At 36.3% G+C, this 16,746-nt stretch overlaps 1 protein-coding gene across 1 annotated transcript in view; it reads left to right on the forward strand.

The window, feature by feature from the left end:
* Window positions 1-16,746, forward strand: part of vps8 (VPS8 subunit of CORVET complex) — a 387,878-nt gene that overhangs the window by 114,698 nt on the left and 256,434 nt on the right. Inside the window, exons 26-29 of the mRNA XM_088607294.1 lie at window positions 4,755-4,874; window positions 5,401-5,472; window positions 15,219-15,338; window positions 15,764-15,820. Coding sequence (XP_088463420.1) covers window positions 4,755-4,874; window positions 5,401-5,472; window positions 15,219-15,338; window positions 15,764-15,820 — 369 coding nt within the window. The remainder of the gene's footprint in view (window positions 1-4,754; window positions 4,875-5,400; window positions 5,473-15,218; window positions 15,339-15,763; window positions 15,821-16,746) is intronic.

Genomic DNA, 16,746 nt, shown 5'->3' on the forward strand with positions numbered 1-16,746 from the left:
CTATATTATATTGATACTGTGCTTGGCAGAGGAATTGTATGAACTGGGTGATGCACTGTGCTGTTTTAAATTATGTGACCCTTGCATTTAAGTCAGAAGCTTCTATTTTGTTTTTGTCTGACCACAAAACCTTTAAACACATGTGTGCAGTATCAGTTAGGTGCTTCATCCTAAACCCCATGGATTTGAGATGTTTTTTTCCAGTTCCATATAACCCTCCATTTTGGAGTGTCAAGGATATTATTGACCCACTAAACTCTGTAACTTTTTAAACCTTGCGCCTTGTAGCACCTGTAACTAGGTTCCTGCTTACACAGCTGCTCAATGTAAAGGGACAGAGGGACCTTGATCTTGGAATGGTCTAAGTGCCTTAAATTTGTAATGATCAAAAGAGATATTAAGATTCTTTGAAATATTTTCATATACTTTTCCATATCTGCACCTTTATACAACTTCATCCCTGAGTTGTTTTGAAAGCTCCATGGTGTCCATGCTTGAAATTCACTACCTGACTAAGGGACTTTACAGAGATAGGTGTATTCTTAAATCATGTGAACCCCTATTTTTGTACATAGGTCACGCAAGCCCATTAAGGTGAGTTTGTGCACATACATTAAGTTTGGTTTCCCACAGCAACTGTGAATACTTATGCAGGTTTATGTGAGGTTTCTATATTTCTTTCAATTATCTATTGGCTTTTTTCTTTTTTGTTTTTTTCTTTGAATGTGTGGAGTAGTTTGTTTATATAATAGATATTACTTCTTTAAAGTGTCATAACTGCAAGCTTTAAAGTAACAAAATGTGAAAACTGCTGGTGTCTGAATACTTTTGCAAGGCACTGTATAAACGCACGTACATACCTATACTCACTTGTGATCATATTGAAAAGTTCTGATTATGCACTTTATTGATCTTGTTTTGTGTTGGTATTGTTTGTTCCTGTATGTTCTTGTCTGCTGTCTTGTGCCATCACACCATCTCGTCCTCTCTCTTACTTGTTGGTCATTGACCATTTTGTGCCGGGTTACAGACTCCTACTCCACCACACAGAAATGGAGACTTGCTCTATTTTGTCTGAGGGCTGTGGTGGGATTATGGTTTATATCCTGGCACTCATGCTCATGTTGGAGAGTCTGTTTTCAGTTTGGGTCTGAGCTATTACTAATGCCATACCTTCTTTAAGCTGCATTTTTCTGCATAATGGAATTCTGTTTTTATACTTGGCAGAGTAAGCCTTTGGCAAATCCACTATTGTTATAGTTTATTAGGATTTTCATGATCTCTGTGATACTATCTGGAGCTGTCACAGGTGAGTTTATCACAAGTAGATAAATAAATTCCCTTCCCAAGGGGTTGAACACCTGCCTTCTACTATACTAAAATCAGACAGACATTTTCAGAGTGGTGTAGATGATAGAAGCCAGGTGTTCTTCAGCTTTGGACTTTCAACTGTATAATTCAGGACAGCATTTATATATACAGGTTATAGACAAAATAATGGAACACCAAATATATAAAAATGTATTAACTAATAAAAAGTTGAGCTGCCATATGCATTCGGCAGCCTCACCCTTCTTCAAAGTACAATGACTGCAACTTTTTTAACTGTTTCTAGTGGGCTATTGGGACATCCTTCTAGAAGGAAAATGTTCAGTTCTTTGAGAGATGGAAGTAGAAATCCACTCTGTGTTATAGAACATCTCCCAAAGATGTGCAGATCTTGTGATTGGGGAGGTCATGGAAGGTGTTTGACTTCATTTTGGTGTTCATGAAATCACTCTTGAATTTGTTCAGGTGGGTAGCTGCGTCAGCATGCGTGGGCTGCAAAGGAACAAGTAATAGGTTTATTCCATGCTGAAAAGAGAAGAGGCACTCTTGAATTTGTTTAGCAATGTGTTTTGGGAAGCTATCATCTTGGACCGTTTTGAGGAAACAATTTTTGGCCATAGTGTGCTACAACTTTACGGTGCCTAAAATGGCTTTGTATTTCTTGGCTGTAATTTCACCATGGAGAGTAATAATCAGACCCGAAGACACGATGCTATCCATAGCATAATGGAACCACCAATGTGTGCAACGTATATAAACAGGCAGTGTGGATTGAAGGCTTTGCATGGCTTTCTCCAAATATCAACACATCCAGATGTAACAGAAAGAGTAAGAGACAGACCATATTACTTTTGTCCACTGCTCAGAAGTCCAGTTTTTGAGTTTATTACACCATGTTATGCATCGCTGCGCATTGGCTTTGGTTACAACCAGTTTCTTATTGGCAGCCCTACCATAAATAGGAGATTTGTGAAGCTTATGATGTACCCCTTTTTTTTTAGACAGGTTTAAAGATGTGTAGATATATGGTAATTTGTGAGTCCTATTAACTGTCCATCTGTCTCTTTCAGTGAGCTTTGGCTTGCTGTTTTCCTTGTTTGACATGTACTGTCATGATTTTTGACACTTTTCCCTTTGATACATTAAGTAATTTTGCTGTTTCTGTGACTGATGCACCTGCAGTTGGGACACCAACTATTTGACCTCTTTCAAAATCTCTTAGATCTCCCATGTTGCTTTAGAAACTCACATATTAAAGTGTTGATTCTAAGATGTCTTTAACAGTAGAAACTAAAATCACAGACTAAGATTTGACTTTTGGTGACTGTGGCTTATATGTCACTACTCCATTGTTATGGAATGACCTTCCTCACACTCTAGGAGAGACAAAAATTCTTTGACTCTTCAAATCCAAACATAAAAACTTTCATTTTTACCAAGATCTACAGTATGTCTGATTGCCCTGCATTCCATCTGTACAAACCTGTATGGTATTGTTTGTTTTTTTTCTTCTTTTTACTTTTCATTGTATTTTTTCTTTATCACTAAAGAAATCCTTGGGTTTGAAAAGGTGCTTCATAAATAAACGCTATTATTATTATTAAATTTGTAATTAGCATTTAAATGAATATGAAACACATGTAGAATTGTTTTAATTGTGGTTTAGTCGCTTCAAAATGTCCTTTTTCATTAGGTATTTCCACCTGCTAAAATAATAATAATAATAATAATCAAAATCATAATAATAACAATGATAATAATTCCTTATACTAGCACTCCATTCAAAGTACTTTATAGGTAATGGGGACTCCACTCCACTTCCATTTAGCCAAGACACCCCAACTCTTTTTGAGAGTTATCTGACCTTTCCCTTTATCTTTGAGCATGATATTTAACAGCAAAAAGGACAGAACCCCAGCCTCCTTCAGTACTTACCCTCCCTAAAAGGCACTTGTCATTTGGAAAGTTGTTGAGGTATAATTTGAAACAAAGATCCTCATTCAAGTAAACAGGTCTGGTTGGCCTTTTTTCTTATAGAAGACATATAATTTCAGTTAATGATAAAAACTTAACAATTGCTAGTTTTAAGATCAAACGCTGAACAGTTGATTTCTAAGAAGCAATTCTATGAGCTGATACCATGCATCTCCATTTTGACTAGCAATGCATGCGAGGAGAGCATCTTACCTAGTTCAAAGGAATCATATTCCTTTAATTTATTCTTATTTAGGCAAAGGATGCAAAGTGTCCGATTTCTTTGACACACGAAATCTTAGGTGACATATTGTTGTAACCTACAAAGACAGATAGGGAGATGATTGAATATTCAAACATTGAATATGATGGAAGGTGGATGGAGATCTAAGTACTAACTATTGTTCCTGCTCATGAGTCAGGCCTTGTGCTTCTGTCTGTGTGGAGTTTGCGGATTCTCCGTGTTCATGTGGGGTTCTTTGTACTCACAGATTGACAGTTTGAAAAAAAGTCAGTTTAATTATTTGTGTTTTTTCAACAAACAGAAGTTTAAACTGTTGTTTAAAGGAAATTATAGAAATTGGTAAGTCATTTGGATTTGTGTTTTAGATAGAACAGCATCTTGGTTTTTTATGTTGCTTCCATTCTATTCTTGCATGTAGTATCTTTTTATATATTGGGAGGACACGGAACTTAATTTTTAAAACACGCATGCCCTGAATGTGAAACAGTGGAATACAGTTTAACATAGTAAAGGAGAAACATTATATTAAAATACAACATAACTGTATACATAGTACATAGCATGTACAACTGTATATATCGTGTTCAATAATCTTGTCCCAGAGATTATAATCAAGAAATCAACATTAGTTATAACCAGAATTCATACTGTGTTTCTCTTGACTGTGACATCTTGCATATATGGTAATGAATAGTTTAGTCCTGTTATTGCACTATGTGAACAATTTGATTATCCAAACTGAAAAAAATTGATTAAATTTTATTTTATTATATCAAAACTTTAAATCAAACCCTGAATTCAGTACAGAAAAGTACAGAAAGTAGCCTACTGCCTTCACCTGACTAATTATCTACCTATATCAGAACAAGTCTGTCATTTCCTAAAATGAAAGTGAAGTTTGCAAAACATGCAGATTAAATATGTTTGAAAACTGTGGGGTTTTAATGATCATCTTCCATTATGTTTATGTTTGTCAAGAGGCAATAAAAATGTCTTTGTCCCATTTTGACTGTAAAGTAATTGTAGGCAGCTATTGGAATGAAACCTTTTAATACAGTAACTGCTAATTAATTGCAAATTACTGTGTGTCACCCTTCTGCCAGTCCAAGAATGCATGTGTGAAAGTATGATTAACTAATCACCAGAAAAGAGCCTTTTGGTCTTATTCTCATCACTGCTCTTATCATTTTCATTCTTTGTGTGGCAGGTGTTTGAGTTCCTGATCCGTCTTCACTCCACAGAGGCGCCCCCTGATGAAGAGATCTGCCCTTACATACGCACACTGCTGCACTTTGACACCAGGGAGTTCCTCAATGTTCTGGCACTGGTAAGAACAAAAGTCCCAGTCTTCACTCAAAAGGGGCACTCAACATAGAGTGTGTAGGGTTAGTGAAAAGTCCAGATACAAAGAAGAAACTAAAGAGAAATCTATCATTTAAGTTTAAACTGTTAACCTTGACAAAACAGGTTTCACTGTGAGGACAATCTCTAAGCTGACCTCACATTTCACTGATCACCTCACATTTTGTAACATTATGGACTAAAATAAGATTCTCCATAATACTTAAATGTAAATCCAGTTCAGATTCTACATATTTTATGGCAAACCACATCTGGATATTTTACAAATTATGCCTTAGTGAATCAGAAAACTATAGGTTAAGAGTATATGCATACCAAGTATATCTGCCTTTTTCTCTGTGGTAATAATATCTGCTTTAATAAGAAAAAAATAGAAGGAAGTAGGATTATTTAAAATTTTACTGTTTTCCTTAATATTCATCAGCATCCTTGGTCATAGCACTGTACTGTATTTTTTATATCTTGGGCTGTATTTTGGTGTCATTTGACAGACTTTCGAAGAATTCAAGAATGACAAGCAGGCACTTGAATACCAGCAGCGAATCGTGGACATCCTGCTGAAGGTACTATTTAACTGTTGCTTTGTGTGTTATTAAATGATGAAGTGACTAAGTTAGCAAGAAACTAATCACAAGAAACACATTTCAAGGGCCTATTCTGACTCCGTCTCTTTCTCTTTTTTGTTTTTATATCTATCCTCTCCATGAGCCAAAATCATCATTTTGCATGGATTTTCCCCATGCAGAGAGTAATTTTTAAAAATGAAAAATAACTCACTTTTAATTTAATAATACACAGTGTTGCTGTGCTGTCACATTTTTAATGGATGAAACATGTACTAAATAAATAAAGCTCTAAACTTAAGAACAAAGTGATACTTTTTGTGAGTACTACAAAATCAAAAAGAAGTACTAAGAGACAAATTCTAAAACATAGAAAGAATAGAAAGCAATCATTCACAGAGTCATTGTTCTGAAGTTTGGTAGGCATTGATTTAAGTCAGCAATTGATGGTACAGTAAGTATTAAATTTTTCTGTCTTCTGCTCTGAAGAACTCACTGTTGTGACACCATAGCTTTAGTTAGTTTCAGAAGCTGTCAAAATGTTCAGTGACATTTTGACTGACATACAGTATGCTACTCTTCCCATTACCCATGCATATTTGTACTTTAAAAAATGTGAGGTGGAAATGAAGCTGATAAAAAAAAAATGTTAAAATGTTGGTAGATATTTGCTGACACTTGTCCCTGTGCTTTTCACCACAATGAAGTTAGTGGAAGAGAATGAAAATGAGCAAAGCTACTTAAAATTGCTCAGAATCCTGTTGATAGAGTCCTTCTCACAGTAAAAAAGAGCCAGGATGTTAACTATAGTGTTTTACTGCTAAGTTCAGATCCTGTGTCAGCAATCACCCGGCAAAAACTCTTAGCCAGTTGTTCATTTCTAAATGGTGGTCTTCCATCACCTTAGAGAGATATAGTATGTTGCAGTGGGGACTAGTTTATGAAATGATTTGTTACAGTGATTTTTGCTTTGCACGTTTCATACTATTTAACTGATTTTTGTCCTATCACATCACATCACTGACTGTTTCCAGGTCTACCATCTGGGGAATCCTGGTCACACTTAGCTTGAAACATGACCCAGACTTAGATTTGTGATATAACTCATAGTCTGTTGTCAGGGACAGCAGATCGTTTGCAATACATGTCTAAAGTCTATTTTTTGTTTATAAGATACTTTCCTATAGTTACCCTATCAGCTACATATTTCCTTTATTCTATATAAATTGAGATACATACGAGAGAAAAAGAAAACAGCTTCCTTTAAAGCAGCAATGTATGTCGGCGATTGCAGGAATGTGGTACAAAGGCTGGCTGGATGTAATTGAAAGCAGCAGCATCTACTAGATGGCTTTGTGTGTTTATTTGCCACAAGATGTTGCATGGCTGTTTATCTGAGGGACATCAGCTACAGGGTTGCTAAGAAGCACTGAAGAAGCAGCTAATTATCTGCTGTGTGAGTTGTGTGACTGAGGTCGTTGGAAGATAATTTGTTTGTGTGCAGTTGTAGAGGTGGTGTTGTAGCCTGTGAATATTGTCAGGGCTCTGAGAAAGACAGACTTAAGCAACAGATGTACTTGTGAGCAGATGTAAGGTGAAAGATTGTGAAAATACAGTATGTGTGACTCAATGGTGTGGGGTGGGCTTGAAGGGCCACCCACTGATAAGTTGTGAACATGTAGCTGTGAGACTGGTGAGCTCCCTCAGCCTAGACACAGAAAGGATGCGTTGCAGGTTATTCTCTCTTGGCTCTGCCAGCGAACTGCTTGTTGTGCATTTGTAGTTGCTGAGACCAGAGAGCAGGACACTCAGCTGGAGTCCCTCAGCCCTGATATAGAAAGAGAGAGATGTGAATTATACTCCTGGCTCTGCCGGAGAACGTGGGTGAAAACGAGAGAGCAAGAAGAGTGGGGTGAAAGACTCCAGCTCTGTGATGCAAAAGGTGACTGTGAGGCAGAGGTGGCCTATCCCAGGCAGAGGCGTCTGCCTTTCTGGCATGAGTTGCTTGTTTTTGTGCTGTTTTGTGCATTCTTGTGGGGAAAAAAAGTTGTTACAAATGGGGGTTACAAAAATGGAGAATAAGCAGGAATTGACAGAGCGGATTAGTCAATAATAAAATAATCATACCCCCAACTTGTAGGTGCTTTCTCCAGAATATACCCGAGCAGTTGGTATAGTTAGAGGCACATTAATTCTTTGTTCTCTGGCACAGATTTGGTGAAAAGAGTAATGATCCCGGCATACTTGGCTAAACAAATGTTTATTAACAATGACAGTGGAACTACACACACAACATAAACATATAACTCAAATGTTACTCTACGTACACAGTATGTACAGACAAAGAATTCCAGAGGCTTAGCATCCTTATCACCCAGAAAAACCCAGACTGCTACTAAGTACTTGACTCTTAAATAATCGCCATAGAAGCCAAAGAATAGATAAGATGCCTTCTAAGTAAAGCAGAATGCAATACAGCATACAGTTAAATCTCTGTCTCTAAAGGCCGTCTTTAACCGAGGTATCTTTTACTCAGGAAACCTAAGTTCCCTAAAAACACAGAATAGCAGACTTTTTCTAGAAAGGTTCCAATACAGCATGTTTCTGGACAGTTGACTGGTACTTAATCATTTACCCAGAACTTAATTTACAAAGGTAAACCAAAGTAAACTATGATGTGCTTTGATCACAGACTCTAGACCCCTTTTATCTCTGCTTTGAGTCTGGAAATCTTTACACTTCTAGGTGTTACACATCTCATCTGAACTCTGAGAGACACTCCCTAGTCACCTACAGCTGTAAAAATAGTTTGTTAACTGTGTTTAGGGGCTTTGAGTTATATGTAATGTACATAAAATAAAATGAGAATTAGAAGATCATGTAGAGGTCAGTTTGCAACAGACTCTCATGGGGTAGGCCTGTCTGAAACAATCTCCTATTAACATCCCATTACATTTTTATAAACCATTTTTGGTAGAGAAAGTGGGTATTGTTAAAGCCTGGCTGTATGTAATTGGAGTGTTTCACTTTATAAAAAATAAAATAAAATTGGTTTAAGAGATATGAACAGAGATATGATTTTAAGTCATTCACATACCATTATTGAAACATCACTATAATATATTAAACATTTGTTTAAAGCAATAAGGCATGAATTTAATATAATAATAATAATAATAATAATAATAATAATAATTGCTTACACTTATATAGCGCTTTTCTGGACACTCCACTCAAAGCGCTTTACAGGTAATGGGGACTCCCCTCCACCACCACCAATGTGCAGCATCCACCTGGATGATGCGACGGCAGCCATAGTGCGCCAGAACGCTCACCACACATCAGCTATCAGTGGGGAGGAGAGCAGAGTAATGTAGCCAATTCATAGAGGGGGATTATTAGGAGGCCATGATTAGTAAGGGCCAATTGGAAATTTGGCCAGGACACCGGGGTACACCCCTACTCTTTTCGAGAAGCGCCCTGGGATTTTTAATGACCACAGAGAGTCAGGACCTCGGTTTTACGTCTCATCCGAAGGACGGCGCCTGTTTACAGTATAGTGTCCCCATCACTATACTGGGGCATTAGGACCCACATGGACCACAGGGTGAGCGCCCCCTGCTGGCCCAAAATTGTTATATACTAGTTTGATAATAATTAGTACTGCACAATGTAAAACACTCTGAAAATATTCAGCTGTTATAAAAAATAATGATTTTGTTTAAAAAAAATGTTTAAAAAATGTTTTGGTTCCAAAAGTCACATGTACTGTAGGTGTTTTTGCTTTAGTTGTGTAATAACTGGCTTAAGCTCCCTAGTATTTTCTTTAACTTTGTTAGATGTTATGATTTTCTTTGATATAGCTTACTTTTTTATTGTGATTACATAAATGCGAGGGAAAATGTACATAGAATCATCTGGCATATATTTATACTCCTGATTGTCTTCTTCAATCTTTTTAAAGAACTTCATTAGTTACTTTGTTGACAAGTCAGACTTCCTGTTTTCTGTAGCGAACATCAAAGGACAGAAACGATTTTTTAAAATTAAAGAACATTAGATAAAGGGAAGAGGTACAAATTAATCTCACCTGCCCGAAATAACTGGGGAACTTTCTTCTGTACAGGACTCATGATAATTACTCTAATTAACTTCTTCTCAGCTACTGAAAGAGCAGAGAGCAGACTGGGTTGTTTGGAACGTGCCCTTGAATCTGAATTCATGCTTCCTCTTCAGAAATCATTCTCTCACAAATAAGAGTACCTCAGTTTTCTGCATGAACTATCCTTGTCGATCTCACTGCTACTGGACCGATTTTTGATCAGACTAAGCTGTTGAAGCGCTATTACTAAAGGTCATCATTAACCATACAGCAATCCAATCTAATCAGCTCTCAGAAATGATTTTCACCCTTCTTTTCTGTATTCAGTATTTTTATCTTCAAATACTGGGCTGTTGGACTTAAGGGTCACAAGATCTTCTAGTTTATGTCATATGTATGAGCTGTCAGCACTTTTTAATTGCTTTATTGAACAAATATTAACTCTTTTTTGTGGGTCTTAAGACTGCTTAATCGTCCACATTAGAATTTTCATTAGCAACTGTACAGTATATCAGATGAATTCTGTATTTCTGGATTGAAAACATAATTTGTCTTATAATAGCTAAACTTAACATTTTTCCAAGATAACATTATGTGAAATATTGTTACATCACTGCTTGTGCAGTAGAGATGTCCACAGGTGTACAATCTTTTGAATTTTTGTGGATTAGATGAAGAAGCAGTCACACAATACAAAAGCTTTACTCCTCTCACTTCTCCACTGCACGGCCTCTCAAGTCTGAGACCAGAACAGACCAGTGCAGACTGGTCCACAGACTACTCTAAATAACAGTTGACCATACAGTACTTTATTATAAATGTACCACTAAATCAATGGCAAAAATGTTTCCTTAAAATGATTTTGTATTAGGGTTCTATTAAGTTAAAGTAAAGCCCCAAAAGGCCCTTCATATCCCCATTTCTTAGTTCTATCATGTAGATGTTGGAGATCTGAGACTTAAGTGACAGTTAAGACAGTTATGGCAGTTGTAGCAGAAGCTGAAACAGTAACATAGTTAAGCATGATTTCTAAACATAGCATTTCCTTTTCATAATTCTTTTTATGAATACTGTGATTATATTGTTGATTTCAATTATTTTCTAAGAAGAGAAGCAGATAATATTGCAGAATCTACACCTGTAAAAAAGAACATTTTGAAAGAAATATAATAAAAAGGTGTGTTCCATTGCTACTAAAAGTCACTTAAAACCGTATTTCTAGGAATCATATCATAATGCTGATGGTACTAATTGAGGCTTGTGAAATACAGTACAAACCTCCAGTGGATATAAAAAGCCTACCCTTATAAATCATGTCAGACATTTTTCCCTCTTTAATGTGACCTTGCAACCAACAGAATTCAAGAGAAAAAAATGAATAGATAAATATTAGGAAAACTAATTGAAATTAAAAAACCTACAACACCCTGGTTGCATAAGTGTGCACCCCTCCCTCCAACTAATACCACTCCCCCCGTTATTGATATCTGAAACACCCTGTCTCAAAAATAGGCGTTTTAATAATATTCACATTTGCTCATTCATATTTTCTATTTACTGAACACGTTGTGATATATAAAAATAACATTTTGACTGCTAATTTTGCTTGAAGAATTTAAAATGTCTGTATAGAAGTTTTATTTAAATGAGCAGAAAGTCACCTTGCTCTTACAAGCGGCTCTGTTAAGGAGAGTTTGTGTTAACACAACCCCCTTTTTGAATGGGTGGTTGGGCAGAGTGATGGAGACTGAAAGACAGTAAATGACACCCGCACTACCACCTTTTTTCCCTCCCCCCTGGTGTGGGATGATAATGTGCCAGCTGGCACGAAACATTCCCTCCTATTTTAGACATTTCAGCCTCCGAATCAAAGTGGGTGAGAGAGAATAGGAAGAGACACAGAAAAAAGTGTATCCTGTCTTAATTTCAAATTATATTTTACTTTTAAAATGTTTAATTAAAAAGTAAAAAGAACTTACAGTTTATACAAAGACTCTAAGCTGATCGCTCGTAAGAAAAATCACCTTTTTTTCGACAATAAAAAGTGTTTTTAACTATCTAAACCCATTTTTTTGTTATGATTTCTTAATTTTTATCGAGTCCTTCAACTCGTTCACTAGTGATTATTTTGGAAACATTTTGACATGTTCCTTTTAACTACATTGCTGTCGATGCTGTTGTAATAGACAATGAAACCCTCAGAGTTTGTAATGTAGGGCCCTCTGAAGGAGTTAAACTTTGATGCAGGACAAATAAATGTATTTCCCACAAGCTATACTGTAGTGGCTTTAAAACTATACAACATCACGCTGTATGCATGTGGCAAGTCTTTGTTCAAGTTTTAAAACTACAGTATGGAAAAACGCGTTTTAAGAAAAAATAGGACATTTGATTGCTGGTTGCCTTATTTTAAAGAGCAACAATGACAACAGAGCATGCTACTGAAAATGCATCCCCAACCAAGCAGAACTGTCTATTCTACATAAACACAGCGGGGTGTAACACTCCTAGCCTCTGTGAGAAGTACGGAGCTGCTTACTGTACATATGCTCAGCTACCAAAATTTCCCTTTAGTTCTAAAATTCCATATTAATATTTTAATATTTAAACATGCACACTAGAGAGATTAAATGAAGCAATTGTTTCTCTAATAAACAATGCACCACAAATGCCACCTGTCGGTCATTTTGGCCAGCCAATCACTTACTGCAGTATTCCGCGCTATTCTGCAGAAACTTTTGCAGTTTTACCATGCATTTTGAATGGCTGCATCTAGATAGCAGAACAACGGAAACCAAATGGATCCGAAGTTTGTTTCATTTCAAATTTTTATTAATTTTACAGAGAAACACATAAAAAACAGCATATTATAATTATTGTTGTAATTATTGTAGAGTTGTTGTGTGTGCTTTCCTTAAAGAAAAACTCAGACTTGTACAGGTATCAGCTTCAATGCAACTTGCAATTTATTTGCTTTTACATACAATATATTTTTTAAAGCCACTATGTATATTTTTCACAAGTATAAAATAAAATTGTTTTCTAATTAGTTTTTACACAATTACTAGTTATTCTGTAAACTGTATATGATGGAAAAAAGAAAAAATCTATTAATATTTCTGTACTGTACATTGTAATTGTTGCAGGAATTTACTAATGGGTTTAAAAATATATTTTTATTATTATTAAAATAAGATTTGTGTGACAGTCACATTAACGATTCGCTGTGCCACCAGGTAGGTTTAACAGATTAAGTGCAGTTCTGCATTAGATTATTTGAAAAAATAAAAGAAGCATTACACATTGATGGTTTCCTTACTGCAGCACTTGTTGTGGTATGCCACATTTTAAATGCCAAGTTTAAATTTTAAATCACACCCCTCGAGTGATTCAGCATCATGTCAGATCACCTTGACTTTTAAACTGTAGCCGAGGTATTGCTCAAGTTTTAAACATGCATCTCCCCTACTGCCTTGTAGGTTTCCGGAAAGCTTCTTTTATCTTTTAACTGTGATATGGAGGGAAAGGTAATGCACTGAGCTGTTCTTCCTTGCAGTGAACTTAGTCAAATAAAAAAGAGAGTAACTGTTGCACTGTTTCGTGTTTGATTCTCTTGATTTTGATCCATTTCTTCTGGGTGTTGCCACAGACCTGAGTATGATCATTTGTGTCTAGGAAACCAAGTGTTAAGCTTAATGTCATCCTTAAGTAATTTTAAAAAAACTCAGTTTCTCTGAAGACATGGTCAGTGTTACAGTTGAGAACTTAATCTGCTTTAAGATTAACAAAGGTCTTGAGGGAAAAGTAGCTGGAAAGGCTTGATCATCTTCTCCATGTTTCTTAAGGCTGATTTCCTGAATGTTTTAATCACTTCACTTATGATAGGATTGGGGTTATGATTTAAAATTGACTGATATTAATAGTTTCGAATAGCATAAGCTAAGGTTTTGAAGTGTGTGAATAGGAGGGGTTTTGGAAAAAGTTGGATGCTTTTTTCAAATTTTAGAAAAAATGTCATAGCAGTTCCATGTCTGCCATATGAAATCATGGCTTAACAAAAGATTGTCTAATATTTTTGTTAGTTATATTGTTACTAAAAGTTGGAAAAAATAGTTGTTGATTATACTTGTGAGACATACATTTTAGACTATGATGTGATAAGATGAAATGTATCACTAGGCCATGTTTTAGATTGTATGTCCAAAGTCCAGATAATCAAAGTCCAGAACTTACTGGTAGGTTAAGTAGCTTCTGGAAAAAATTGCGCTGGCATGAGTGTGTGCATGTTTGTGTCTGTGTGTCCTCAGGTGGACTGGCTGGTTCAGGATATATACTGTACTGCATTGCACCCCTTGCATGCTGGCATAGGCTCTAGATACCCCATGACCCTGTACTGGATAAAGCATTCAGAAAATGGATGGATGGGTTGTTATCAAATTGTGACTTTTCCATTCATTTTCATTTCAAAGTGTTCCAACCCTTTACTATGGCAAACCTAAACTAATTTTAGGTGCATTCAATTTCTATAATGATCCACAAAATTAGTTTCTTACTGTGTGCAGTAATAATGGTTTTCTTAATTTCAGAATAAAAACACCTTTTTCTGTGAGGTCAGGTAGTGAATGTCATCCTCTGACGGCAATTTGTTTTGTGGCATAGTCCAATACATCGATACAAACAAAGAAGACAAACATTACCAACAGAGAAAAATGTACAATAATGTTACAGGGAAAGAACATGGTACAGTAGTGTTAAAGCAACAATGCTCCAAAGATATCCCAAAAGGTGTTGTGGTGAGATAAGATGAAATTGGAACTTTTATTAAGTGTTATGTTTGGTGTGGGTCCCACATAGTGCATTTCCTATTCAACAGATCATGTCAAGCATGGTAGTGGTAGCATTGTGCTTTGGGGATGCTTTTTCCCAGCAGGGACTAGAAAGTTAGTTTTGATTGAATAAAAAATGGATGGAGAAAAGTGTAGGAAAATACTGAACTAAAACGAGGGTGAAAATTCACCTTTCAGCAGGAGAACAAAGCTGCACTTGAGTGGCTGAAGAATAAGAAGGAATGACCTTGATTCACCCAGTCCTGACTCAAATCATATATAAAATCTATGGAAAGACTTTAAAAAGTGCTTTCAGTAAGTGTTCCCCAAAGAACGTGAGAGAGCTGGAGAAAATCTGCTAAAACTACAGTATAGCAAACCTTGCACCAAACCCATGTGCAAAGACTAACCCAAAAAGACTTGTAGCTGCAGTTACTTCCAAAGGTTCTTCCACCAAATATTGTGTTCAGGGTTCTGATTTTTTTATTTTTTTTCTCTTTTGTTTTTGCTGATTTACTCACTGTAACTTAAGTCTCCAGTTTGAGGATGAAGGTTTTAAATAACATACTTTAAGTTTAAAATATTTATATAGGTTTAAAAAAATGTATGGATTGTTTAATTTCACAGAAATGGGACAACATGGGAAGGGTCTGAATCATTTTGGGTTAGTGTAGATTGTAGACACTCAGGTTAGAGTCCTAAAGTATGACTGAAGTTTAAAATGAAGTAGATATTATGTTGTTATCAAAACTCACAGTGTCTGACAACATCTAAATTGATTGACACTCTTTGTTAACCCTGCCCTTTGTCCTTTTCAGGTGATGGTGGAAAACTCGGATTTTACCCCCTCTCAGGTGGGATGTCTCTTTACCTTCCTGGCCCGGCAGCTGGCGAAACCTAACAACACACTGTTTGTCAACAGAAAACTATTTGACCAGGTAATTAGTGTTGACTCTCATCATCTGCTGGAAACTTTGAAATGGCTTAGAAATATTTTAGCTGTAAATCCTCACAATTCATGATGATTTGCTTGAATGGTACATCAGCTTCTTTAGCTTTACCCTGAAAGGATTTTACTTTCAAACATCTAGTTCTAAGGCAATTGTGTGCTGTCAGTATACTATAATGTTCAGAGCTATTCAACAATTAACCCTGTATTTCTTAGTGACTAGTAACTTTATACAACAATCCCAAGTCCTTTTGGCTTTAATTTAAGAACAGTGAGAACTATGGGCATGCACAATTATTTGTTTTGGGGAGGAAAGAGTCCTTATTCTGTTCTTTGCGATTTGAAAGCTATATTTTTAAATGTGATCAATTTAGAATGATAATGGAACTAAATTGGACATTTTATTTTTAACAGGTACTTGAATTTCTCTGCAGTCCAGATGATGACTCTAGACATACAGAGCGACAGCAGGTAAACACCAAGTATTGTATTATAGAGAAAGTAACTGATTTGGGAGAAATAAATGTCATATTTGAATACCAAGACCCCTTCATCATCCTTCCAGGTGAACATAGAGGTAGTGGAAAAAAATGAACACCAGAGTAAATGAGTGTTGCAGTATTTCTTTCCTGCTGGGATAGTTTTCTTCTAGGACGGCAGTCCTGTCATCCACAGAGCGCAGGTTGTTGACCAGTGGTTTGCTGAGCAGAACTCTGACGTTATCCATATGTCATGTGTCACCAGATTTGAAACCACTCAAACATTTGATTTCTCTAATGCTTTACTTAGTTCTCCACTTTTATAAAACTGGTGATTTACAACAGCTGACCTAGTCAATAATCTAAACACTGCGTTGACTAGTACTTTGGATAAACTTGCACTCCTTAAAACTCGGTTGGTTTACTTGGCTCCTCTCCATGGGATTCACCTGAACTTCAGAATCTGAAGCTAGTTGCACAGCATCTGGAACGCTTAGGCAAAAAATCCTCCCTAGAGGTTCACACTCAGGTTTATAACAAACACATACAAGTCTACAGAGCTGCTCTAGCTTCTGCCAGATCCTCCTGTATCTCTGATACAGTTAGCTCAGGACTAGGAAATCATAAAGCACTCTTCTCTGTCTAAACACCCTGACAACTCTGCTTTCTCTGCCACCCCTGACCTCTGTGTTACATTTTTGCATTTTTTTCAAAGATTAATGCAATACAACTACAATTATCTGAATTATGCCTCAGCATTGCAATGAATTTGGACAACTCGAGCCATAGTTTTTCCACTGACTTTCCCCCTGTACCATAGTTTTCTGAATTTAGCTAAACTTAATCCGATAAACATACAAAAATTACCATCACCTGTAAAACAACTTCCTGCTGCCTAGATCCCATCCCTACCTCTTT

Source organism: Lepisosteus platostomus, chromosome 14 (genome assembly GCF_059453375.1).
Source record: "Lepisosteus platostomus isolate fLepPlt1 chromosome 14, fLepPlt1.hap1, whole genome shotgun sequence".
NCBI classification, from domain to species: Eukaryota; Metazoa; Chordata; class Actinopteri; order Semionotiformes; family Lepisosteidae; genus Lepisosteus; species Lepisosteus platostomus.